At 42.8% G+C, this 26793-nt stretch overlaps 1 protein-coding gene across 3 annotated transcripts in view; it reads left to right on the forward strand.

Annotated features, from left to right (window-relative positions):
* The window catches only part of PRKG1 (protein kinase cGMP-dependent 1), a 1388722-nt gene that overhangs the window by 88821 nt on the left and 1273108 nt on the right, over positions 1 to 26793 (forward strand). Inside the window, exon 1 of one of the 3 annotated variants that reach the window (XM_043987060.1) lies at positions 24353 to 24758. The exons of 1 other annotated variant lie outside the window; for it this stretch is intronic. In XM_043987060.1, the coding sequence (XP_043842995.1) occupies positions 24397 to 24758 (362 nt within the window). In that variant the 5' untranslated portion in view covers positions 24353 to 24396. Of the gene's footprint in view, positions 1 to 24352; positions 24759 to 26793 lie in introns of those variants that run through there. One more of the 3 variants, XM_043987056.1, reaches the window with a different exon arrangement.

Here is a 26793-nt window from a genome sequence, read left to right on the forward strand (position 1 = left end):
TGAAAAGTATGGGTCTAGGGGGGATGCAGGAGGGATGGCAGTATGATGAAGAGGTCTAGAGAGGTGCAAACAAGATTGATAAAGTGCTGTCTTTGTGGAAGACTGTGCTCAATTTAATTTCTGTAGCACCACTTTTGGAGCTTTAAAAGAAATGGCAGCAGACCAGGACACATGCAAGCATATTTATTGTATTTGGAAGCATTCTAACCTTTGGAAATCTATTCCTGTTCATTTTCAATGTTTTAGCTTGCACAACTTTTTCAAAGGCAGATAAAATGACCAGCACTGTAGCCTAGTATACATTGTGTTGGACTTGGAGTTAGAAAGACCTGAATTCAAATGCTGCCTCAGATATGACAACTATGTGATCCTGGGCAATACACTTAACCTTTCTGAGCCTCATTTCCTTATCAGTTAAATTAAAGGGCATGGATTTGATGAGTTCTAATGACCCTTCCAACTCTAAAGCAGTGGTCAATGAAAATTTGGGACATGAGCATGAGATCTGAGTAGAATGAGCACTGGTTCATTCCTCTGAGCTCAGGGTGTCACATCATATATGAGTACTGTGGTCAGGGTATAGTGTGGCACAGTGAGGCTGGGATTAGATGAGGAAGTAGTTGACATGCATTCAAATATTACCCCTTGCTGGCTGTGACTATGGGCAGATCACTTCAGCTCTCTGATTTTTCATTTATTTGTCTACATTATGACATCATTATGTGAAAGACGTGTGAGATCATCAGGATGGAAAATCCTCTAACCTATCATATGCTTAATAAACCTTCCTTCCTACCCTCCCTCCCTCTCTCCCTTTCTTTTTTGCTTTCTTTCCTGCTTCTTTGTTTCCTTCCTTCCTTCCTTCCTTCCTTCCTTCCTTCCTTCCTTCCTTCCTTCCTTCCTTCCTTCCTTCCTTCCTTCCTTCCTTCCTTCCTTCCTTCTTTCCTTCCTTCCTTCTTCCCTTCCTTCCTTCCTTCCTTCCTTCCTTCTTTCCTTTCTCCAATCTATTTGAGTCAAACATAATTTATTTTGAAAGTACTTACCATATTCTAGGTACTGTTCTAAGTAAAATGAGCAACTTGGCTACGTCCTGCCAAGTACACTATGGTCCAAATGAGCTAGTCTTCTTACTACTTCTCATGTACAATACCCCATTTCTTTCTTTTATGTCTTTTCAATCGCTAACCTCCCATATTTGGAAATCACCCCCCCCCACCTCTGTCTTAGAATTCTTTGTTTCCTTCAACACTCAGCTCAAACACCACATTTTTGTTTTTGTTTTTGCGGGGCAGTGGGGGTTAAGTGACTTGCCCAGGGTCACACAGCTAGTAAGTGTCAAGTGTCTGAGGCCGGATTTGAACTCAGGTCCTCCTGAATCCAGGGCCAGTGCTCTATCCACTGCGCCACCTAGCCGCCCGTCAAACACCACATTTTACGTGAGTACTGGTACCTTCTCCTGAAACACTTAGTGCTACATGCTTATCTATGCATAAGTCTCCTCCATTTAAACAGTAAGTTTAAGAGCCAGTAATAATTCTTTTTTCCCCCTTGTATTCCCAGCTTAGCCACATGGTTTATACATGTTAGGTATTTAATTAATGTTTATTAGTTGAATGATTAGTACATCTCAGAGATTTGCTGAGACTTTGAACAGTGACTTGTTCATAGTCCCACACATGGTGTCAGAGGTGAGAATTGAGCTCAGTTTTCCTGACTCAAATCCAACATGCTGTCCACTCACCAACCTTGCAACTACTTGTATACATTATTATGGACATAATGCTTCCATTACCCATGTTATAGGTACACAGGTAATATCTACAGTTGGAAGAAACCTTAGAGACTCTTGCTTTACTTATGAGGAAAGCTTGGTAAACTCTACAGGATCTTTGAGATGTGGGTAGTATTATGCAAATATTAAAGCCTTACTGATTTTATTAGCCTGGACACTCCAGTGAGTATCCCACAGCCAAGCAACTTATCAAGGACTTAGGGATTTTAAGTCCTAGGGAGTTCCCTGAGGCTCATAGAGGTTAGGTAAATGGCTAATGGTCCCTTAGTTCATTCTTCACAAAAGTGGGATTTAAGCCAATGTCTTCCTCACTCCAAGTCCCTCACTGTACTTATGATGCCTCATTGCCTCTGTGAGTTCATAAGATTTAGAGTTGGGTGAGAACTCCCAAATGATGTAGCCCAAACTCTCACTTATAAAGAAAGAAAATGAGGCCCACCTAAGGGGACTAATCTGTCCAAGGTTACACAGGTGACAAGTGGTAGGGTTAGGTTGGAAGCCAGGTCCTCTGACAACAAATTCAGAGCTCTTTTTCTTTCCAAGATGCTTTTCACCATGACAATGATTTTGATAATTTTATCCTGACCCAACATTTTATCAGTGTGTGGAGACTCCTTTTACTGATGCAGACTCACAGCTCATCTTCAACTTAGAATGAAAGTTTCCAAAAAAGCTGAGGCAGAGGCAGGACCTGAACTCTCAGGTCTTCCCATCTCCAAAGCCAGCTCTGGTCCCCATGACAAATTTCCTGGACTATATATATATATATATATATATATATATATATATATATATATATATATATATATATATATATATATATATATGTACATCTCTCTCTCTCTCTCTCTATATATATATATATATGTATATATATATATATATATATATATATATGTATTTTTTTGTTAATAGCTAATCACCATGATGGGGGTAGCTAGGTGGTGCAGTGGACAGAGCATAGCCTGTAGTTCAAATCTGACCTCAGACACTTAGTGGTTGTGTGACCCTGGACAAGTCACTTAGCTCTTGTTTTCCCCAATTTCCTCATCTGCAAAATGAGCTGGAGAAGGAAATGGCAAGCCATTCTAGCATCTCTGCCAAGAAGATCCCAAATATTGTCACAAAGAGACAGACACAACCGAAAAAAATGACTTCACAACAACAACAGAAATCACCATGAAGCGATGAACCTTGCCAGTTTATTGCAACTTCTTGGTTTTCTGACACTCCTGAGTGTGGAGCAAACATATTTACATATGAAAGCTGGCACTTCTGTGGGATGTAACCCAGGCGAGTTGGACAGCAGAGGGTGCCATTGGATCTTCAGTTGGGTGTTGTAGCCTCTCCCAAATCTACATTTAACTGCAAGGAGAAGAATGTGAAGAATGCTCCTTTTGCTAAGATTGGAGACTATTTATGGAAGTGTAGGAAAGATAAAGTGACCAGAGGAAATGGAGACATAAAAATCCAGAAACTGATCACTGCTTTTACAAAGATACACCAGTTTTCTGCTATGGCCTTTGTGAAAGGCAACTTCAAATTTAAATGAGAAATGAGTTATACTTTAGGGGCTATCATCATTACTTTTATTGACTACCAGAAATGTGAAATAGATGCATTTTCTAAATTAGGCTGAATGTAAAATGGGGGTAATTAACAGTTCCTCTCTCACAGCGCTGTTGTGAGGATCAACGACATAATATTTGTGAACTGCTTAGTGCAGTGCCTGGCACAAAATGAAATGCTTATTCTCTCTCTTCCCCTATACTGAATAAAAATTCAAATGTTCAAAAAAATACCAAGAGAAAATATTGTTTGTTTGTTTTGTGTTGTAACAGGAGATGACTTTCAAAATCAGAATATTCGAGCTTGAGTAGACCTTAGAAATAATTTCTTTTTCATATTCCTAATTTGACACATGGGAAAATGGGCTTAGAGAGTCCAGCTGTATGCTCCCCTTTCCTGTATTCCTGGCCAAGATGGCAAAGCCAGATTTGTCCACTATGACACACTACCTCTATAAAATTTTGTTAATGACTGGTTTTGAAATTTTTTGAAAACAAAGTACAGGCAGTGAAATATAAGATACTCTACTTGCCCTTGAAAGGGCACATAGTAGGCAGTTAATAAATTCTTGTCCTTATGGAAAAACTTTTTAAATACCCATTGGAAGCTTCATTTACTGTAACTGAGCATAGCCTGAGCCTTACTGATGTTATTCTATCTGGGTGATAGAACATAGAAACTTGAGATAGCATAGATTTACTGCCTAAGAGGCAGAGTTATGAATATTTTTCACTGGGGCAAAAACAGTAAAGGGAGCTCTACCTTAGGCAGAAAGGGCAACTTGTGACCTCTTCTACCTTCTTCCATATCTAACAGCTATGATCCCCTCTCTCCTGCGACCCTAATGGTAGAGGGGAGGAGGAGGGAGGAAGCATCAATCCCATTCCAATGGCCAGGCACTGCAACCCTAATTCTGAAAAGCCAGCCTGCTCCATCCTAGCTCTGCCTATGGACTGCCTCTCTTGACTTTGACCACAAAAAGCAGGTGTCTAGGTTTTAAGGATTAAAGTAAACAGTTGCTTCTTTTACTACCATAGATTCCAAAGCAATAAACTCCAAGGTACCCAAGAAGGCTTCCTGCCCAAACTTGGAGATGCTGCTGTTCTGCAAACAAGAACCCCAAAGTACCAAAGACTTTGGAAACTATGCCTTTTTCATTAGTCTAAATACTCTCCACATCATCTCCAGACACTAATCTATCTCTAACATCCAGGCAACAGAACCAATGTGTAACTCAATGCAACTGAATCCAACAAATATTTATTGTTTACTTTATGTGAAAGGTAACGTATTAGGTTCCAGAAACACAAAGGCACAATCAAAGTCACTCTGGACTACAAGAGGCTTATATTCTATCGGGATCTGTTCAGTTGACCATGGATATTAGTTTTACTTGGTTTGCAGCAGAATCCATGTGAAAAATTTCATCTTATATTAGTATAGTTTGGCTAATAAAACAGCATAAACTGTTTAAGAGACAACTCATGGTCAGGTGATGTCCAAGACAATTTGCAAGACAAAAGCAATTTCATTTAAGTCTCCCTGTGCATATGAATAAGCTGAGTATGAGGGAGGTGTTTGTGGGGATAGTCCCACGAATGTGGGACATGCTTTGCTCAGGAAGGTGTGGGACTAGGTGGTTGCTGAGGTACCTTCCAACTCTTAGATTCTATGCAGCTGACAGTGCCAGTCTCCCCAGTGTGGATTGGTGATTTCATTTCAGGAGGAGGGAAAGACTGGGAAGTGGGACTATGCTGAAAGTAATGTGGGGAAAAGGTGGTCTTGTGTGTGAATATGCCTAATGTATGTGTGTGTATGAGGGTACATGTGCAGCAGATGTATGGTTTGTGTGTGTGTGTGTGTGTGTGTGTGTGTAAGAAAGGTAGACACTAGAAAGTATGAGTAACTGGTAAGAAATTAAGCCAGGAGCTATACAGATCATTTCTAAATCAAGGATGGAGGAGAGAATAAATCAGGAGTTCCAGGTACCATGTTCTAACATAACAAAAAAGGATGACATGGAACCAACCCATCAAGGTTTACAAAGCATTTTATACACTCTTTGTGTAAGAAACTTCAGGTACAGGCATTCCCTATACTGCCATAGATCACAGCTCCTATGGCTTAGCAGAGAAGTCCTAGGGATGTGTCTGAAGCACAAGGAACCTAAATAATATGTCCAGGGTCATGCAGATAGTGTCAGAGGTGAGATTTCAAGACAGGTCTTCCTTACTTTACTTCCTGTGTGTGTGCCATCCATGTGTGTTATTTTATATCCACATGGATTTGTCTGAATGTGTCTTGAAGCGAGGCATGAATACTTATCTCTGGAATCTCACCCATTCCTCTTCAAAATTTACTTTGATTCCTCTCTGGAGGAGACCAGTATATCCCCAGTTCTACTCTCCTCAAAGATGGACTATTGAACTATAATTATATCTATCTGTCCCCTTAAATATATTGCTAGTGTAGGGGAAATTATTTAGGTTCAAGCCATATTCCTTACTGTGCTTCCTTAAGGGAAGGACTGCCTTCCCATCAAATGCTAATTACATAAAGACTACCACATATTTTAAAGAATAAACCAGTTTACCCAATCCATTATCGAACAGAAATCAGAGAAGTTATGTGGATGTGTAGATTATATCAATTTACAGAATGAATGAGCTCTCTCACTGAGTTGGGGAGAAGAGGAGAGGAGAGAAAGGAGGGTAGAAAAGGAGGGAAGAGAAGGGGGGGGGAGGAAAGGATTCTAATTTTGCCCAAAGGGAAATTTCCTAAGTCTCCTGTTTAGCAAGCAGGGAATTAGGGGTATGTCAAGGCACTGGCTCTTCTATATGTTGTCTTCTTCCCAAAGTTTTTCTCTTCCTCCAAGAGCTCTTTCTGAAGAGAGACTGGAAAAGCAAGTGTCCTCATTCCAAACCAGAAACCAAAAGAGAAGAATTTCCTCTCCTGAACTATTTGTGAGGTGGTCATTTCTCTGTCTCTAATACTAGCTCATTTCCTTATTAATTCTCAGCCCAGGTTCTAAGGCAATCAAGGGATATGGTCTGTTATTTCCTTACAAATTAATAGAAATATGCAATCTCTCATTAATTGCTCAATTAATTTTGGTATCAACCTCAGTTTATAAACAAAGTAGGGAAAACTCTTATCAAGAGTTCATTTTCTCTTTCTGTCTTTAATACACACACACACACACACACACACACACACACACACACCTTAGATTAAATTAGGGTTAAATGAGCATCATTTTTACAACTTATAATACAAATAAAAAAAGATTAAATTATTTGCAATATAGTATAGTGACCTAAATGTATTGCCAAGGGCACCTTGTGCTCTTCAAAATCAATGGAGAGTTAAAGTGAATAGAATACTTTTAACAATACTGCTACCAAATCCTTCTCTAGAAAAGAATTCTCTCAGCATGGTGATTCATGTATCTCTAGAATTTTCTTCATCATCTCTCCATGAAATAAGAATTAAATGCAGTCCTATCCAAATGTGTCTTTAGATAGTATGTGGCTATTACCTAAGGGACCTAGTTACCAGTCTTATGGCTGGGCTGTGATCTTTACTGTTGAAGGTATATCAGTGAGATTATGAATCCAATTGAAATAGTGGATCAAAAACTGATCTTGAGGTTAAAAAAACTGGGTTCAAGATCTGCCTCTGAGATATATATATATGTGTGTGTGTATATATGTATGTGCATATATTTGTATATGTGTATATGTATATATGTATGTGTATATATATATATATATATATATATATATATATATATATATATATATATATATAACTTCAGGACTCTAAACAAGAAGTTAGGTGAGTTTCCCCAATGGAGGATTCCCACAGGGTTGATGTCTCAGGTGCAGACAAATCTTTCTCTCTCTCTCTCTCTCTCTCTCTCTCTCTCTCTCTCTCTCTCTCTCTCTCTCTCTCTCACACACACACACACACACACACACACACACACTCACACACATTTCTGTACATGCAAATCTCTCTATAATGCACATGAATGCCTGTACATCTTTTCTACATGGAAGAATCTTTAGAATTTTCAGAGAGAAAAAAAATTAAGGAGATTATTTAATATACCCATGAAAATGTCAGTATCTGAAGGGCAGATACTATTTAATCAGTGCCTAGGAGAACAGCCCTTCAGAAATGTTTGTAGAGTTTGATTTGGCCTGACCAATCTACATTTGTTTGTCTAATAGTAGCAGGATGGGCTCATTCATCTTCACCACATACCCGACCCTGCCCCTGCCCCCCCATAAGGGAAATGGGATGGCATCCTGCTAAGCCATCCTACTTCATCAGATAATCAATGGAGCTGCTCTGCAGGGATGGTTTAAGGTTTGGTGATTATCCTAAATCCCTCCTGGCCCTCCCGGCACAGGTCTGATTTTTGTGGGGAATGTCTGTGGTCATCGAGGGCAGAAGAATTCTTAGCTCTCCAACAGAACTCAATATACATTTCAAAGATTGCTTCATCTGTTTTGGATATTTTTAATAAATCACAGTGATCTGATGTGGTGGGGCAGCATTTTTTCAAAGTCAGGGATACAAAGCAAGATGGTGATACCTAGCTTCATTAAAAGTAGCTACAAACATGGCAAAGGAAATGCTATTATGATTGCAAAGCTTTCTTGTTAGGAAGAACTAGGTTCAGATCCTACCTCTGACATTGCCCAAGATCATAGATTTAAAGTTCAGTTGAAGATTTGCATCTATGTTAGTGAAAAGAGTTTCCATATTGGGAGTTTCCTACACTGATTAAATCATAAATCAGGACTTTAAAATAAACAACATACATCTGGGAGACTGAGAGACTCAAAGAGCATGGGAGTCAAGAGACCAAAGTCCTCATCTCAGCACTAACATATGTAACCTATGGCAAGTCAATCCACCTCATTCAGTCTTCATTTTTTTAGGTGTAAAAGAAGGGTATTAGACTAGAAAGCCTGTAACATGCCTTTTGAGAGGCAATTTTGTATAGGGGATGGAAGGATAGCCTTGGAATCAGGAAGACTTGGGTCTGAGTTGTGTCTCTGGTAATGTGATGTGACTATGGACAAGTCATTGTGTGTGTGCGTGCGCGCGTGCGTGCATGTGTGTGTGTGTGTGTGTGTGCGTGTGTGGTGGGGGGAGGAAGAATAAGTACTGTTTCTTTCTTTCTTTTTTTTTTTTGCAGGGCAATTGGGGTTAAGTGACTTGCCCAGGGTCACACAGCTAGTAAGTGTTAAGTGTCTGAGGCCAAATTTGAACTCAGGTCCTCCTGAATCCAGGGCTGGTGCTCTATCCACTGCGCCACCTCACTGCCCAGTACTGTTTCTTTAATTAACTTACAGTGTAGAATCATGGAGCAGATGCCTATCTATGAATTACTGATGGAGGATTTGATCTACAGTAACTAGCAAATGTCATGAAACAATTTTTAGGAAGTTTTCTATCTGCCAAAGAGTAATGATTGCTCAACATTTCCTTGGTAAGCTTTTAAAAGAATTCCTCTCATTTTCCCAATTAAGTTGGTGGTTACTATGTTCACAGGATCCTATTTTTAGAGCTGGAGGAGACCTTGGAGGTCACTAAGCCTGCCCCCATTTCACAGAGGAGGAAACTGAGGGGTACAGAAGTGAAGTGATTTGCCTAGGATCACACAGCCAATAAACTGAAAATCCAGCATTTGAGCTTAGGTGTTCTCACTCCAAATATAACATGCTTTCTTTCCTCAATATCATGTTCCCTCATTTTATTGGAAAGATAGTATCTAGAGTCAGGATAGCAACCATTATTATGTATGTGATGACTTGACAAATGTTACACAATAATAACTTTAGGAAAGAACCTTGGCCTTTGGTGGACTTGGCCATTTATGAGTTGTAGTCAAATCATCAAGCATTTATTAAGGACTTTGTACATGTCAGGCACTATGCTAAGCACTGGAGATTTAAATACAAACAAAAAAATTTTCTTCCCTCAAGGAGTTTACATTCTAATGGGGAAGACAACACACAAAAAGGAGATGAAAAGGGAGGATATGGTGGCCAGGACTAAAAAATGAAAGATGGCTGGTTTGGGCCCTTTCTCAAAATGGACATTCTAGGAGGAATTCCCCAGTGGGAGAAGGGGGCAAAAAGGCAGAGGGAGAAAACAGGTAAAGCAGGTGGCCAATTTCCATTAGCTACTGAGCATCATGAATGGCAACAGGTCAGATGCGAGTGTTCCTGGCAATTATGTTCATAAAGCCCATATTTCACACTAAAGCTAGAAGGGATTCAGAGGTCATCCAGTTTAACCTTTTCATTTTATAGATGAAGAAATCAATGCAATAAGGGGAAATGACACACCCACAAGCATACAGGTAGCATGTGGCAGAGGCTGAACTGGAACCCAGGCCCTGTATTTCCAAGTTCAGTACTTGATCAAGTTCAGCACTTGGTCGCCTGAATTTGGCAATAATTTATTTCAAGTATTGCCTGTAGTTATCCTTCAGGAGTCCAGTGGAAAGGGTCTCAACTTTACAGTTTGAGGACCTGGGTTAGGAGTCTTCCCTGCAGGATTACTAACCCTTTGATCTTGTTCAAATCCTTTAATCACCAAATGTTTTGGTTTCCTCATCTGTAAAATGAGGAAGTTGGACTAGATGATTTCTTAGTGCTCTTCCAGCTCTCAATCTGGGATCCTCTGCTAAGGGCAAGGACAATGAAAGTTGTGTGTAATTTAAGATTCTAAATGTGGATTCTAATGTGTTCCCCCAGTTTGGGGGAAACTGACTAAAAATCACTGATAAAACGAGTTTAGGTTTTTAAGGGTTTATTGGAAAATAGAAAGAAAAAGATTGAGAACAGAATTCTAACAGTCTGGCATTCCTATCTTTCCTCAAATCTCCTGTGAAGTCCTCTGCCGCCACCACCATCAAGTCCGGAAGCCAAAAAGGCCCGCGCTCTCTGCGCAGGCTCCCTTTCCTCCTTCCTGTCTCCTCCCAGACCATAGGAGGCTCCTCCAGTTGATTGGCTGGTAGACTTGATAGACAGCACCCATGAGCAAGCGTCATTTCCTGACGCCAAGGAAAAGCCACAATGCCTCTGAGGCATTTTCCTCATGGTGGAGCTCTCCACAGCAAGTCTCCAGTAGGTGGCGTCATTCCAATCATTACAGTCCCCCCTGTTGTTCCTCAAGAAACAAAATGTTTCCTTGACGGAACAGTAAAAAGAATATAATAACTATTGCTAACTAATAATATGTGAACAATAATATAGAAAAGGAAGAGAGAAAAGTTTTGTCCAGAGGGGCGATTTTTTTTTTTTTTCCTCATGAACCGACACTTTGACATTAGTCTTGCAAAGGGAGGGCCTCTGCAGAGGGTACATGTTACAGATGATGTATATTATAACAGAAAGGAGATAGTAAAAACTAACAAAGCAAAACAGTTCATATAAAGTCTTTGAGTTCTCTTGTCTTCTTGAAGTGGTAAGATGTCATCAGGAGGAAACTGGACTCTGGTCTGGAAAACTGGATTCTCTTCTTTAACTGTTTGAATTGCTGTATTTTTACTAAACCTTAGCATAGCATTGTCAATGATCAAATTAATAAATTCCATTACATTCCTTCCTTTATATGGTTAGACTTGTAATAGAGGGTTGAGGTAGTTATGCAATGTGTAACACTTTTTACCACCATGTGTCTGGATCAAAGCCAAATTTAGTATGTGTTCATGACACCTGAAAATGTTATGGAAAGGTTATCATACCATATCTCATGGTTCCGAGACAGCCAGTGATTGTGCTAGGCCACAGGTGAGTTCAACTGAGTGAGATAAAAAGATAATTAAGTTCAGTTAAATTAGGTTAAATTAGGAGGGAGAGAGGATGAATACTGGACTGTGCCTAGTAATTGTGCTCTACATAGTCACCATCATAAGCAAACCATGGACTTACATATACCTGTCTCTCCTTTTGTTGCACATATATTCTCTACAGGGCCTGCATCAGAGTTCACAGCAAATTAGTCTCTGAAATGATAAGTTTCCATACTTCCAAAATCTCATTAATTTCACCAAAGACAGTATGATGGTAAAAATGCGTGCTATGCTGCATAACTGAGAATATATTAGTGATATATACAATAATTCCAAACCATACCCAGAGTATGATGACATATAAATAATAAATGAATGTAAATAGCTGATTACATTAGACATTATCACATAATCTTCTTTTAGCTAGTAAACCACATCATCTTATACATGAATTCTCTAGTATAACAGTAGCAGATACTTAAAGTGGTGATTAATTTTTCAAAAAGAAATAAGATTTCAATATTCAATGTTTTCAGTGAGGTATCAAGCAATAGGGTTCAATAACCCTTTCTGGTCTTTTTTAGTTAAACAGAACAACATAAAAGAGAAGAAAAAAAAATAAATAAAACAAAACTCATTAGAACTCATGGTTCTCTAAAAAAGAAAGAGTAAAAAAAAAGAATTCTGGTAGCTTCTGAGGCCCGATAGCCTCACCCACAGCATATACTTAAAATGTCTTTGAATAATCACTTAGTTTATAAAATTTAGTTTTAAAGAAAAGCAAAAGAAACAAAAGTCAAGAAACAAAGCAAAACCAAAAATAAAAATAAAAAACAAAAGATTCGCTAAGCACCCTTTTGTGCTTTTAAAGAACTTAAAGGTGTGGTGAATTCCAGGTTTTTTTAGTGCCTTTCAAAAGTCAAAACAAAAGAATTTTTAAAAAATAGTTGAGGTGGGCCAGAAAACTAGGCCATGTGCTTCAGTGCTTTTGCCTGTAGAAGGAAATGCTTGTTAAATTATAAGGTATTTAAGCTGCTAGAGTTTGGGGTATGCCACATTGTTTTAACTGGTTCCCCAATTCTCTGCAAGCCAAAGTGGCAGGGGTTTCTGAATTGTCATTGATCTTTCTAATGCTGTCATAATGTTCTTTATGGTAGAAAATGTGGAGTTCTCTAGCATCAGTTTTGTCTGTGCCACTGATTTTCAATAAAGGCTGATTTAATTGATGAACCACAACATTCAGCTGATGCTGCTTAGCAAATGCTACAATTGTATCATTTCCTCCCCACTTTCCAAATTTCTTTAATTCATCAACATATTCTTCAAAAGGGGAGTCATTTACTATAAAAGACTCAAACTCTTCGAGTCCCTTCGTGGTCGCCATCTGTTAAGGGCTAAAATTCTAGCTAAACTGTCTAAAATATCTAATGAGTGGTCGCCAATAAATTATAAGCTTTAGCAAGAGTTAGACTTTTAAGCATTTATTAAGGAGAATAAGAATTTGGTAAAGAGAGAGAAAAAGGCCTAGATTTCTATCTATTAAAGGGAGAGCACATTTCTAGCTCCCTTCTCCACCAGAGTCCAGAGGAAAAGAGAGCGAGACTGAGCGCCAGTCTCTTCCTTCCTCCTCCCACTAGCCCGCGTCACTTCCTGACTCCTGGTCTTGCCCTCAAAGACCTTCCCTTCATGGGCAGAACTCCTCTACAGTAAGTATCCAGCAGGTGGCGTTATTCCAATCGTTACAGTTGTCTTCAAGCCAACTGTTTAAGACAAATCTAGTTGGTCTCTGAGATCAAACTCAGCATGAGTAGGAAGAAGAGAGATAAGTGACTGGGGAGTGGAGAGATGGAGGGGACAGAGATGGCTATTATTTTCAGAATGGCTGAATAAGAAGCTTTTTTCACAGTATGAACCAACCACTCTGCTAAGAACTGGGAATGCAAACAGAAGAGACAGTCCCAGACATCAAAGAACTTCTAATGGGTAAAACCAAAGGTATTGGAAAGAGGTGGCCAGGTAGGGTCACTTTAATCCATAAAGTGCTAGAGAAGGTGATTGGGGCTATAGAGAAGTGGCTTGATACACACCATCTAGGGAAAATGGCAGAGTTAATTGATTCCAGAACTGGAGGGCTCAATGCAGGTAATGAGGAGTCCAACCAGGAACTGGGATTGAGGTGACTAGAGAATCAGGAGTGCATGGCTCAGGGGCAGCTAGGTGGCACAGTGGATAGAACACCGGCCCTGGAATCAGGAGTACCTGAGTTCAAATCTGGCCTCAGATGCTTGACACTTACTAGCTGTGTGACCCTGGGCAAGTCACTTAACCCTCATTGCCCCACCAAAAAAAAAAAAAAAAGGGAGTGCATGGCTCTCTTAAAATAGTGTTCATGGAGAGGTAATCACCAATCAGAAGGCTGGCAGGGCTTCTGAGCAAGCTCTCCAGGGTCAGGTCTATGTTGGAGTGGCCAGAGAGGAGAGATCCTCTCTAAGTTTGGGCAGGAAGCCTTCCTGGATGGCCTGAAGTTTATTGCTTCAGAGTCTGGGGAAAATGAAAATTGTTTTACAGCTAACAATCAGGGCAAAAATACTTGGCTTGGTAAGTGTGAAGCCTGGGAAAATACTGATGGGGCAGCCACCCCCCCAAAGACAGATCAGGGTGGGGCTCAGCTAGGGAGGAGATGGCTGGGGAAAGGAAGTGCTTCCTATTTTAACTAGCTATTCATTTTTTTCCTTCTTTATTATTATGAATCTGACAAATGTCAAAGAACATGAACATTTCCTTATTCAAAGAACAGAAGGAGGATTGCATGACACTGTCTCTATTGTGCACAGCTTGCTTTTTAAAAAGCATATATTAAATTAAACATAGTATTCTCTAGTTTTCCCTCATTAGGTATTACACTCAGTCATTTCTCACAGCTGAAGGAATAGAAGAGCTGTCAATACCTTCTATATTTCAGCCCCTCATCACTTCACTGCACTCCCAGCTCTGCTTGTGGGTCCTACCAAGCTGAAAAGGCTGACAGTTCTGGCCAAGCAATGGAACATTGTTGCAAGATCAGCCTAGCAAAGTGCAAAGGAGCTTGGTTGAAGGAATCCCTTTTAATTTTTTTGCCACAGTAATTCATGGATCCATCTTCCAGGGTAGAAAGGAACCGAGCCTCTCCTTAGCAGATTTCCTCTGAAAGTAGGGAAGTAGTAGATGGCACATTGCAGGTGTTCTTTCCAGAGCTCATTCTTGACTGTCAACAATGGGGGAATCATTCCATCTCTGCTGAACTTGTTAGCAGAATAATAGCTTAAATGCATGCATGGGCAATGCTTCAAGCTTTGAAAGCACTTTCCTCACAGCAGCCTTCTGAGTGGGATGTTTCTGGGCTGGTGAGGCCCATGTTAGTAGAACATTAATTCTGCTAGGCACAACCAGCCTCTAACTTGTAGTTTTAGTTGCTATCGAGCACTAGTTGTTAAGTATCTTTCCCAAGGTCTCATAGTCAGTATGGAACAAAGGCAGGACTTGCATTCATATGTTGCCTCCAAGTGTAGCCAAGCTAGAAAGCCTGTTGAGCATAGACTGACATAACATTGGTCATCTAAGTTCCAAAGTAGTTTAATTTAGAGAGGCACATTGCAAAAATTGGGTCACCATCAGTTGACAAAAGACCATGTAGTTAGACCTTGCAGTCAGTACCAGTAGGGGGCACACTAACACTGACAAAAATCATGAATGCTTGAGTCCGGTGCACTCCTACAGACACACTTTTGCAAGTAAAAGTCAGTAAATGAATATTTTAATGACTAAAGCATTTTAGCTGATATCTCCTTAGGAACAACATAGTCTTAAAAAAAAAAACCCTGAAAATTTGCCTGTTATTTTCCTTTCACTCAAGTATGATTTATTGCTTTGACGTACCACGAATTAGCCACTTGCAGAAGACTACAAAGGAATTTGACTTTTTGATGTGTAATGCCTGGCATTTCTTGGGGAGGATTTTACACCGAGGTCCAGTGATAATTTCTCATCATTTTGGGCTGTGGAATACAGGCATTAATTCTAACTGATATTAGTTGTGACACTAATATGGTTTTAAAGTCTAAGCTTATTAGCAATTATGGGATGGAGGACTCAGTGTGGCCTTGTCTCTGCTGAGTTTTTTGCCCCTGTGTTTGACAGCTTAGGTTTTTTTCCCTATGTAGAATCGAACTATTCTAAGAAAATGGCAAATTTCCCTAGTACAGCTCCCATCGAATTGGGTATCAGTTACATTAGGGCTGGAAGGAATCATGGAAGTTGTCTGCTCCAACCTCCTTATATTACAGATGAGGAAACTGAGGAAAGGCAGGAGATTTGACCCTGGTCAGAAGTAATATCAAAAGCAGGGTTTGACCCGAGGTTCTGTGATTCCAGAAAAAAAAATAAAACCAAGTAAAAACTCATTTTTGTAAGATTTAAAGTTCCAGATTTTTCTTCCTCCTTCCCTTTCCTCCCCCCTCCCCAAGACAGCAACCAATCTGATATGTTACATATGTATAATCATGTTACACATATTTCCAGATTAGTAATGTTGTGAAAGAAGAAACAGAACAAACGGGAAAAACAATAAGAAAGAAAAACCCCACACAAACAAAGTGAAAATAGTATGCTTCGATCTGCATTCAGACTCTATAGTTCGTTTTCTGTCTGTGGAAAGCATTTCCATCATGAGACTTTTGGAATTGTCTTGGATCATTGTATTGCTGAGAAGAGCTAAGTCTATCAAAGCTGATCACTGCACAAAGTTGCTGTTACTGTGTACAATGTTCTCCTGGTTCTGCTCACTTCACTCAGCATCAGTCCATTTAAGTCTTTCCAGTTTTTTCTGAAATCTGCCTGCTCATCATTTTTCATAGCACAATAGTATTGCATTACATTCATATGCCACAACTTGTCCAGCCATTCCCCAACTGATGGGCATCCCCTCAATTTCCAATTCTTTGCCGCCACAAAAAGAGCAGCTATAAATATTTTTGTACATGTGGGTTCTTTTTTCTTTTTTTTTTAATGCCCTCTTTGGGAAACAGACCTAGTAGTGGTAGTCTGTGTACTCTGGTTGCTTTTCTCCTTCATGAGCTGAGATGAATTCCTTGGTCCAGGAGGAGCATGGGCTCAATGTTTTAGGGCTGGAATGAACCTATATTAGATTCTATAGATCACTCTAAACAGAAGGAAGGTCTTCTAGTTGGGTGAGATCCTCCCAAGATCATGGAGCATATATTAGATATTATAGATTTATGGATTTATATATATTATATATCTATTAGATAGATCTCTATCTCTATCATCTCTATCTCTCTCTCTTTCCCTGTCTCTCCGTCTCTGTCTCTCTGTGTGTCTCTATCTCTATCTCCTATATGGATTAGGCCAATCTCATCTATCAACCTTGTGCTTCAGAGACTGGCTGAAAGACCTATGAGGGTGTGGTCCCTTAATGAGGAAACATAAAGGAAAAACCTTAATCCTAATATAATATTTGGTTATTAATATAATAGAATAATAATCACTTTCTCAGCCTGCAGAGGGAGATCTAATGTACATATTCCATCAATCAAAATATATGTATGTGTTTTCAGAACATATACCAAATAAATAGGGCAACCCGGTGATGCAGTGGATGCTCTTGGGCCTGGAGTCAGAAAAAATCTCCTTGAGTTCAAATCTGGCCTTAGACTAGCCATGTGACCCTGGACATGTCACACAGTCTCCCTGGGGAGAGACAGATGAACAATCAGAAAGGACTTTTTTGTAGAAGATGGTGAATGAACTCATTCTTGAAGGAGACTTGAGGTTCTAAGGGGGCGGAGATGAGGAGAGAGGGCATTTCAGGCTTCTAGGACAGACTGTGCAAAGGCCGGAAGAGAGGAGATATTGTATGTCCAGAAAGTTAATGAGGTCAGCATGATTCAAGTGTAAAATGCTTGGAGGGGAGTGACATATAAGAAGACTGCAAACATAAGGAAGGAGCCATGTTATGAATAACAGTTGTGAGCAGGTAATGAACAGAGGACAGCAGCTAGATAGTACAGTGGTTAGAGCACCAGGCCCACAGTCAGGAAGACTGGAGCTCAAATCTAGCCTCAGAAACTTCCTAGCTGGTGACCTTGGGTAAGTCACTTAACTGCTGTTTGACTCAGTTTCCTCATCTGTAAAATGGGAGCAATCATAGAACCTACTTCCCAGAGTTGTCATAAGGATCAAATGAGATACTTTAAAGGACTTAGTACAGAGCTTAGCATGTTGTAGGTTTTATAAAAATGTTAGTATTATTATTATTTTCCCAAAGTCACACAGATAGTGTCCGAGAGAGTATTTGAACCAACATTCTCTGACTTCAGAAGCAGTGCACCACTGAACCTTCTCAGCTAAGATCTTTGATAATCTAAAATTGAATTCCGTCACTTCTCAGAGAGAATGGTGATACCCAAAGAGGGGAGGATACTTGCCTACAAGTTAAATGACTCAGCTGAGATTTGGACCCAGGCAGGTCTCTTCCAAAATCAGGTTAAGTATTCTTTTTACCATGCCATGTTTGCTTTTTTCCTATTTCTCTGCAATATGTAAAAAGGGGGAAATACTACATAGGAGGATAGATTTCTAGTCTTCAGGATCAAAAGAGCTGAATTCATGTTCTGCCACTGAGATACATTAGCCATGTGACCCTGGCCAAGTCACTTAACTTTTCAATGATCCAGGAAACTTTCTAGAATGGTAAGTTACAGAGTATGTGTTAGTCATCAGGAGTTCTCTACATTATTAAAATTCCAGATCTGTTTCAAAAAACATAATTTAAAAGCAAAATTTATAAATGCCCATTCATTATGAACTTAGGTCCAGAGCTAATGAGCCCATTTAGGGATACTAGAGACCCTTGGGGTAGGGAAGGGGAGGCATAAAAAGTTCCCACCCTCTTGACTTCTATTCCTTAGGTCTCTCCCATCCCTTCTGAGGGTCAAGAGAGAGGTGTTATGCCTCTTTTTGACACTGGGGGTCAGTGATGTCACTGGAGAGAGATGTTGCTGTAGCAACAGGCAGGCTTGTTTTAATGATTGGTGAGTTTCAACTTGAAAACCACATGCCCTTTGAGTAATTGCTTTCAGCGCATCTGGGTACCTGGTCATACTATGTCCCATACCTCACATCTGGGAAGGGTGGGTGTGACCTTGATCTCCTAGCCAGAGGCTAGACTAGCTCATTGGGAGCCCAGCTCCAAATGACCCATGGAACAAGAAGAGATTTCAAACCAAACTTTGTGACAGGAACAGAACATCTTCGGAAGAGATTATGTGGGCATTATGTGGGCACAACTCTTGAGGCTGATCATGTAAAAGTCCCCATCCCCGATATTTTGTGTTTACAGCTGGCTTTGTGGCAGGTAGGATGCTCTTAGATGCCAAGTTCATGGGCTTTGTAACAGTCATCACAATCCAGAGTGCCTGGCCATAGTAAGCAGTTAATCGAGGTTTGTTGAATGGAACTGAATTGCATTTTGGGATTGAGGCTTTATGGCATGGTGGCCAGAGTCTTTCCCTGGTGTCTGAAAGACTTAGGTTCAAATCCCAGCACTGCCACTTACTAGTTCTGTGACTATAAGAAAGTGTTTTCCTCATCTATAAAATGGGAATAATAATTCCTGATAGGGTCTGGCCTCCCAGGGATGCTGTGACGTTCAAATGAGGTATCGTATATAAAGTACTTTGCAGACCTTGAAGGGGACAAGGCATCTGCCTCCTTGGTTTAAATGAGAGAATAATTGTTAAATATTTTTCAAATGTTAATTGCTACAAAAATACTTAGGCAAAAATCTACGTGTTCTTTTATAGCCCCAACATCTAGTACAATGTCTAACACTTTTTGCAGGGGAGAGTAGAAATGTATTAAACCTGTGATTTCATTGATAGAAAGCGTCCAGTGAGGACCTCCCTCTGCTAATGTAGATCAATGCCTGCTCTACAAGTTAGAGGACTGGAGAGTTGCCCAAGACAGCCCATATGTGGTGGAGGTGGGGCTTAAACCCACTTCTTCCTGGTTCCAAGGCCACTTCTTTGTCTACTAAGCCATTGCTTACCTGGCACATAGTAGGTGCTTAATAACTATTTGTTGGTTGATATGTGTATTGATATAAAAGTCAAGGATTACCTCTGTGAGTGGGGTAGTGGAAGTTAGCCCATGCACACTAGATTCCTAGCATAGAGTCTCTGAATTTTAGGGTTGACAGGGACCTTTGAGTTCATGGAGTCCAACCACCACATTTCACAGATGGGGAAGCTTGAATCTAGCTGTTTGAACAATGTTACCTAATGAAAAATGAGAAAGGAAAAAAGCTGTGCCAGTGGAGTTGTAGACTCTGCTGTCTCTGTCCTCAGGAGAGGATCATTTGAACATTAAAGGACCTATCTCTGAATCCTAGTCCATTCTGTCTCTGTGATAGCAAACCACTGAATACCAACCCACATTTACAGAGTGATTTAAAGTTTACACAATGTGGATTTCTTTTTTGGTTCAACTCTTTTGAGATAAGATCATTGTGGAAGGTCAAATAGTCCAACACCTCAATTTACAGATGTGGCCTAAAAGGGGTGAAGCAATTTGCAGGGGTTATTTGACTTTTTGTCTTCATGCACACATCTACTAGTTTAGGATGAAGTTTACTAGTTTACTAGTTTCATACACTAGCTCCTAGCCTGGGACTTGCTCAGTACTTGATAAATGCTTGGTGACTGGTTGGTCAAGCTTGTAGGTAGTAGGGGGGCAGAGCTGAGATTTGTGCTCGGCTCCTCTTCCAAAACCTGTGCCATCTCCTAAGCTTCATTTTCTCCATTTACTAAATGAGGAAACTGGCATTCAGGTGAAGTAACTTATCCAAGGTCACACAGCAAGTCAGAGGGGGGACTTGAATATTAGTCTTCTGACTCCCCACAATGTCCCACGCTCATTTAGCTATGTCACACTCTTTCTCCAATAATTATGCCCTTTGAATTACAGAGACTTGTACTGGTTTGGGGGGAAAGTGGATGGTTGTATGAATGTTAATTCCACCGATTCCCTGGAAATTGCATAGAGAGGGGCAGCTAGGTGGCACAGTGGATGGATCACCAGAGCTGGAGTCAGGAGTACCTGAGTTCAAATCCGGCCTCAGACACTTAAGACTTATTAGCTGTGTGACCCTTGGCAAGTCACTTAACCCCAATTGCCTCATCAAAAAAAAAAGAAAAGAAAAGAAAAGAAATTTCATAGAGAAAAATGAAAGGCATTAACTGTGACAGATAGCAATGGTTTCCCAGAGAATTTGCTTGTGTGTAAAAATATTTGCTGGTCTTTGCAAAAAATAACCATGGAAGCTCAACATGGAATAGGCAGAGTAGTGTTATGGGTAGAGATATCTTTTCAGAATAAGGACTACCTGGGCTGAAGACCTGCCTCTGATGCATTCTGGATACCTCAATCTGGAAAAGTCTCTGACCTGCTCAGTGCTCCCCCCCAAAAAAGACCCTAAAACTCTGAATTAATAGATCTGCCACATTACAAGGGGTTTCAACACTGAAGTGGGGGGAGGAAGCACATGGATGAAATTATTGTTTGAGACCAACAAAGTCCTTTCAGAAAGCTCAAACTGGGACATGGTCACACACACACAGAGAACTATTCACTTAAAATGATTCCAAAGGAAACTGAGTCAAACCACAGAATTCTGGATAGTATAAAAGAGGAGATAAAAATACAATGGTTTTTAAAAAAATAATAACAAACATTTTTATTTATAGTTTGGGGTTCCAATTTTTATCCTTCTTTCCCTCCCTGTCTTCCTCCTTCCATGAGGTGGCAAACAATCATATAAGGGCTATACATGTGTGCTTATGTAAAACATTACAATATTATACTAGAAAACTTGCTTAAAAGAAAAAAAATGAAAGAAAGTGAGAAATAGCATGTTTCAGTCTGTTCCATCAATATCAGTTCTTTCTTTGGAGGTGGATAGTATGTTTCATCAGTGTTTTAAGGAGCAGATTTTTCCCACCCCCTCCAGCTCAAGACAATGGACAAGGTCTCCATCTTTGGTACTCTTCTAAATGCAGTGAAGTGATATCACATTTTCTTCTGTGATTTCTTCTTTAAGTCCAAACTCTGAACAAGTTGTTCAACACATGAGCATCAGACAAACCCCAAGCATGTTTTTAGTGAGCCATAAGTGACCAGCCTTGGGGGAGGAAGTTCCCACATCTAACCTTCCCTACATGCATATGCAGCCTCTTGTCATCCATTCATTGGACAAACACTGGCTTCCATGAGGATAATTTTCAGACTTATTTTTCCCTATGCTAAACTGTGATGTAAATGCACCCTGTTGTTGACTCTACACAATGTGTGTGTGTGTGTGTGTGTGTGTGTGTGTGTGTGTGTGTGTGTGTGTGTGTGTAGAATTGAGGGAAATTGGATAACCCAAGAACAAGACTTCTGTCTAAATTGAAAGGACCTAGGTTTGAATTCTGGCTCTGCCATTTACTATGTGATTTTGTGGAAGTCACTTCATCTCTCTGAACCTGTTTCCTCCTTTGTAAAGTGGGGAGTGGTGAAGTAGTGCCTGTATGGTTTCTTTCAGCTCTAAAAAGTGTCCCAAAAGTCTTAGTGCAATTTAGGACACCCTGTATATAATTTAAATACTTGGTGAAAGGTCTTTGGGAAGGTAGATGTTTTGTATTATTCCAAAAACTTGTTCTCTCCTCAATTCTCCATGTGTAGAAAGCCTTTGGTCCAGCCCCTTCATCTTCCTGATCTTAGAGATGTGAAGAACTCATCCTAAGTCACACTGGCAGTAGCCAGAGCAGATTGGAACTCTATTCTCCCATGTAATTTGCTGTCCAGCATTTCTTCTCCTCTTTGGGGGGGGGGAGGGGCAGGGAGGAGGGTACCACCTGCATTGGACAGTCCCCATTTGACAGCTGGTGTTCTGGAAAGAGAGCTCTGATTCAGCCAATAAAGAAAGAGCAATATTGAAGAAGGCTGCCCTTGTACTTCAGATATGTGGCACGATCAGCCACACCACTCACTGAAGGATGCCAGATTTCCAACCACCTTCAAAAGCTTTATGTTTAGGGAGGATTGTTTTTCTTTCAGAGCCTTACGGGAAAGGCTCAAGAAAGTGGCCAAATCCACTATTTATGACTATAAAATTGGCTATCCCAAGTATAGTGGTGTGGGTGTCTGGTGAACATTGAAGCTGTGTGAGTTGTGGAAGACTGATGGTTGATGGGGTGCTGCCCCTCAGTGGATTCCTGGCTGTACAGAAACGACCATCCAGCAGGCAGAATAAAGGGTGGGAGGTGGGGTAGAGATCAAATGTTTGCCAGAAAAATGATGCTAAATTCAGCATCTCAGAACAGAACCCCCAGGGAAAAAGCCAAATTGGGAAGTTTTTATTATTCTCCCAGAGCTTAAGTAGAGCCAGGACAAAAGGCCGTGGAATTTAGTTTACTGCAGGGTCTCTTCTCTTCTTTTAAGTCTCTCTTTTCCCCCAAGGCTCATCTCCAGCGCTCTCTCTCTCTCTCTCTCTCTCTCTCTCTCTCTCTCTCTCTCTCTCTCTCTCTCTCTCTCTCTCTCAAGTAGATTTGTATCATACTGCCAACAACTTGTTTTTTGGAGATGTGATGCTGGGAAGGGTAGGGCTTATTTTAAACATACACTTTTTGGGTGCCTCAGCATCGCTCTCCCCCTACCTCATCGCACACAGAGCAACTGGAGGGAGCAAAGGGATCTTAAGAGACCCATTGATGGGCAGGAAGGAGGCCCGTGAGGATGGCAGGAGTCAGAAGGGAGAAAAAGCCGCCTCGCCAAGCCCCAAAATTCGCCCCTTCTAGGCTGCCGGAGGCATCTCCATCTCTGGATTCTATTTCAGTTTGAAGGCAGCTGAAAGTAGGTAGCATGACAGGCAGGGAGTGAGTCGTAGACAATTCTGGAAAAGGGATAAAAAGCGGAGGGGGGAGGAGGAGTAGGGGCGAAGGATTTTCGCTCCATCAATCAGCATTCCCTCTGCCTTTGCTCCCTCAGGTCTCTTGCAAGTTTCTCTTTAGGTGTGACTCACCTGCAGATGGGAACACAGGGCGGCAGGTGGTGTGTGTGTGTGTGTGTGTGTGCGTGTGCGTGTGTGTGTGTCAGGGCGCACAGCCGGGGCACACAGGGGCTGGATACCTGTAGGAGGCAGGGAGCCGCTTTCCTCGGCGAATCCCAACCTCGGCTAACATTCCTCTACACCTCCGGCGTCTCCAGCTTTGGAGCTGGTCAAAGTCAAGCTTTGACGCCAGGTTGCCCGCCCGCCTCTTTCCATTTCCCCAGGACGGGCGCAGCTCCTCCGGGGGCTCGCCTCTCTCAGCCTCTAGTGTGCCACCCCACCCACGCCGCGTACCCCATCAATGCCGTCTGCCTGGCTCCGCCTAAAACTCCCTCCCCGGGGGCCAAGCAGGCACTTATCTGCTCTCCTCCTCCGCTGGCTGGAGCTCACTCCTCACTCCGTTGCCTCCCTCTCTGGCTCCCTCTCTGCCTGCCAGCCACAGGACCTCGACCGATTCCAGTCCCCCGCTGCCGCCCCGGTGCCCTCGCCCCCCGCTTCCCCAGCCCTTCCCCGTCTCCGGTGGGGCAGAAGCGGCCGCTCGGCTCCGCCCCCCTCACCAGGGCTCCGGGGCTCATCTCCCCCGCCCCGAGAAGCGGAATTCGCACAGCGAAAGTCTCCAGGGCGCTGGGCGGCCGTCCGACTGGGCATGCTCCGTGGCCCCGCCGGGCTGAGCTCGGGAGTAGGGAGGCAGCAGCGGCGGCGGGAGCGGGAGCGGGAGCGGCAGCGGGCGCGGGGGCCGGGGCCGGGGCTGGGGCCGGGGCAGCCGTAGAGGCAGCCGCAGGAGCAGCAGAGGCTCGGCGGCGGCCGCCTAGGGGGCAGCTCGGGCCGCCCGTCGGGAGTGCGCGGCTACTCGCCGCCCGCTGCCCGCCGCCGCCGCCGCCGCTGCTGCCCGTGCCCGTGCCCGTGCCACTGCCCGTGCCGCTGCCCGTGCCCGGGCCGGGGCCGGGGGGCGGGGGCACCGGGGGGAGCAGGGGCACCCGCGGCGGCGGCGGCGGGGACTTTGCCCAAAGTTGCGGGGGGCACCGCGCCGCCGAGCGAGCGGGTCCCCGGGGCCGGCCCCAGGGGCCAGCCAGCATGGGCACGCTGCGCGACCTGCAGTATGCGCTCCAGGAGAAGATCGAGGAGCTGAGGCAGCGCGACGCGCTCATAGACGAGCTGGAGTTGGAGCTTGACCAGAAGGACGAGCTCATCCAGAAGCTGCAGAACGAGCTGGACAAGTACCGCTCGGTGATCCGGCCCGCCACGCAGCAGGCGCAGCAGGCGCAGCAGGCACAGCAGCAGGCGGCGCAGCAGCAGGCGGCGCAGCCCGGCGGTGGCGCGGCCGGCGGCGGAGGCGAGCCCCGCACCAAGCGCCAGGCGATCTCGGCCGAGCCCACTGCCTTCGACTTGCAGGACCTCAGCCACGTGACGCTGCCCTTCTACCCCAAGAGCCCCCAGTAAGCGGCGGTGGATGGGGAGGGTTGGGCGCTGCCCCCCGGGAGGCCGGGAGGGAGGGCGTTCGCGGGGCTGAGCTGCGCGCTACCCCACCGGGAGCGGCCCGGGTGGACGCTGGGGGCTCGTCTGCCTTGCCTAGGGGCGAGCTGCCTGCGTGCCTGGCTGCCTTCCCGATGGGGTTCTCTCAGCTCCCTCTGTCCGGCTGCTTCTCTCTCTCCTTCACAGCTCTCTAAAGAGGGGCCAACCGACACTTCTCCCGGAGGTCTCCCAGTCTGTTGCACATCTTCGATCCTTCTCTCCCTCCCTCCTTCCCTCCCTCACTCACAGGTTGCCTTCATATCTGCCTCTTCCTTAATATCTGGCAATGCCAGTGTGGAGAGGGGAAGAGAAAGCGAGAGCATCAGGGACTTACACAAAGAGAGACAGAAACATAACAGAGTGAGGGTCAAGTGGGCAGAATGGCCAAGGAGACCAAAATAAACACAAGCAGAGGGACAGAGAAATCACATTCGGAGAAGGCAGAGAGGAGCCCCTTGGAATAGAGCTTTTACAATGGGCAGGCGTGCGTGCGTGTGTGTGTGTGTGTGTGTGTGTGTGTGTGTGTGTGTGTGTGTGTGTGCGCGCGCGCGCGTGTGTGTGTGCAAAGAGGAAGAAATAGAGTGAACTTTCCCCCTCAGTTATCCAAGTCTCCAATCTGCCAGAAGTGTCCAGCCAGAAAACCCGAAATGCCCAAGATGAAGTAGACCTACTCAGGCTCACTACGTGTGCCTGGGCGTTTGCCTCCCGTTTCTTTCTGGTGTTGGGTAATTCATGTCGGAACTATCTGAATCCATGGTTTCTGTCATAATTGAGAAGCAAATTTAGCTACTAGCTAGTTCTTATTTTTAAGGGTTTAGATTTCCCGAATTTAATTGAATTTGCTTCAAAAAAAGACAGACAGGCTGCTGATTGTAATTTTCCCTTCTATCCAAGAGAGAACTAAGTTCTCCCAGAGCAATGTCCATGGGGCTGCTCATGGCATAGCTGTTTGCCCAGAACGATTGCATTACTTCCAGCGTGAAATGTACATCTGTGTGTCTTATCTGATCACAGTTGTAAATGGATTGGTTATTGGTCTTCTTGTGACTGTTTTCCCTACTTTGATCCATCTTGTGCTGGCATTTTTTAAGCCTTGCATATGGCTAGCCCAGATCTCAGTGGCATAAGAGAACATGGAGGGAGGGAAAGAGACACATACAGAGAGACAGAGACACACAGAGATACAGAGACACATGGAGAGGGAGGGGAGAGAGAGAGAGAGAGAGAGAGAGAGAGAGAGAGAGAGAGAGAGAGAGAGAGAGAGAGAGAGAGAATGAGAATGAATATGAGAATGGGGGACAGATTCAAGTATCAGGAAACCAAATCCTCACAATTATAAGGTACATATAAAAAAAGAAACAAGGGATCAAGGATATAGTACTTCAATTAACATGTGACATGACTGGAGAAAAAAAAAGGAAGAATATTGACATGCTCTGCTTTGGCTCTATTTCCATCCAAATAAGGAATTTCCAGTGTGTCAACTCCTTCTACCAGTGTAGATTTGCAATTCACCTGTAATTTAGAGTGTTGAGTTACTGGGGGCACTGAGAGAGATTGAGTGTCTTGCCTAGGGTCACACAATTAAATGAGTAGGGAGAGGATGGCTAAGCTAAGTGTTTCCCTATTCTGACCTGATAGTTTGCCTGACAGCTCTGGCTTGGAGAGCAGAGGGACCTAAACTACTCTTTTAACTTTCTCTGCTACATCAGTTCTCTGCCGTGACATGTATGCCTGTTTCATCTAATGAGGCACAGGGTAGAGGCTGGATCTAGGTCTTTCTATCTATTCTACGATGCTGCCACTCATCCTATTCTTAACCATGGAGTACTAGGTAGCTGATGTGTGTTACATAATACTACATCCTTTCACTACAAATGATACAACAGGTTAATTTCAGGGGAAGGAATGGGCTTCCACCTTTCCTAGTTTTTACCAACTTGGCAGCTTGGAATATCC

The sequence above is a fragment of the Dromiciops gliroides genome, chromosome 2, assembly GCF_019393635.1.
Source record: "Dromiciops gliroides isolate mDroGli1 chromosome 2, mDroGli1.pri, whole genome shotgun sequence".
NCBI classification, from domain to species: Eukaryota; Metazoa; Chordata; class Mammalia; order Microbiotheria; family Microbiotheriidae; genus Dromiciops; species Dromiciops gliroides.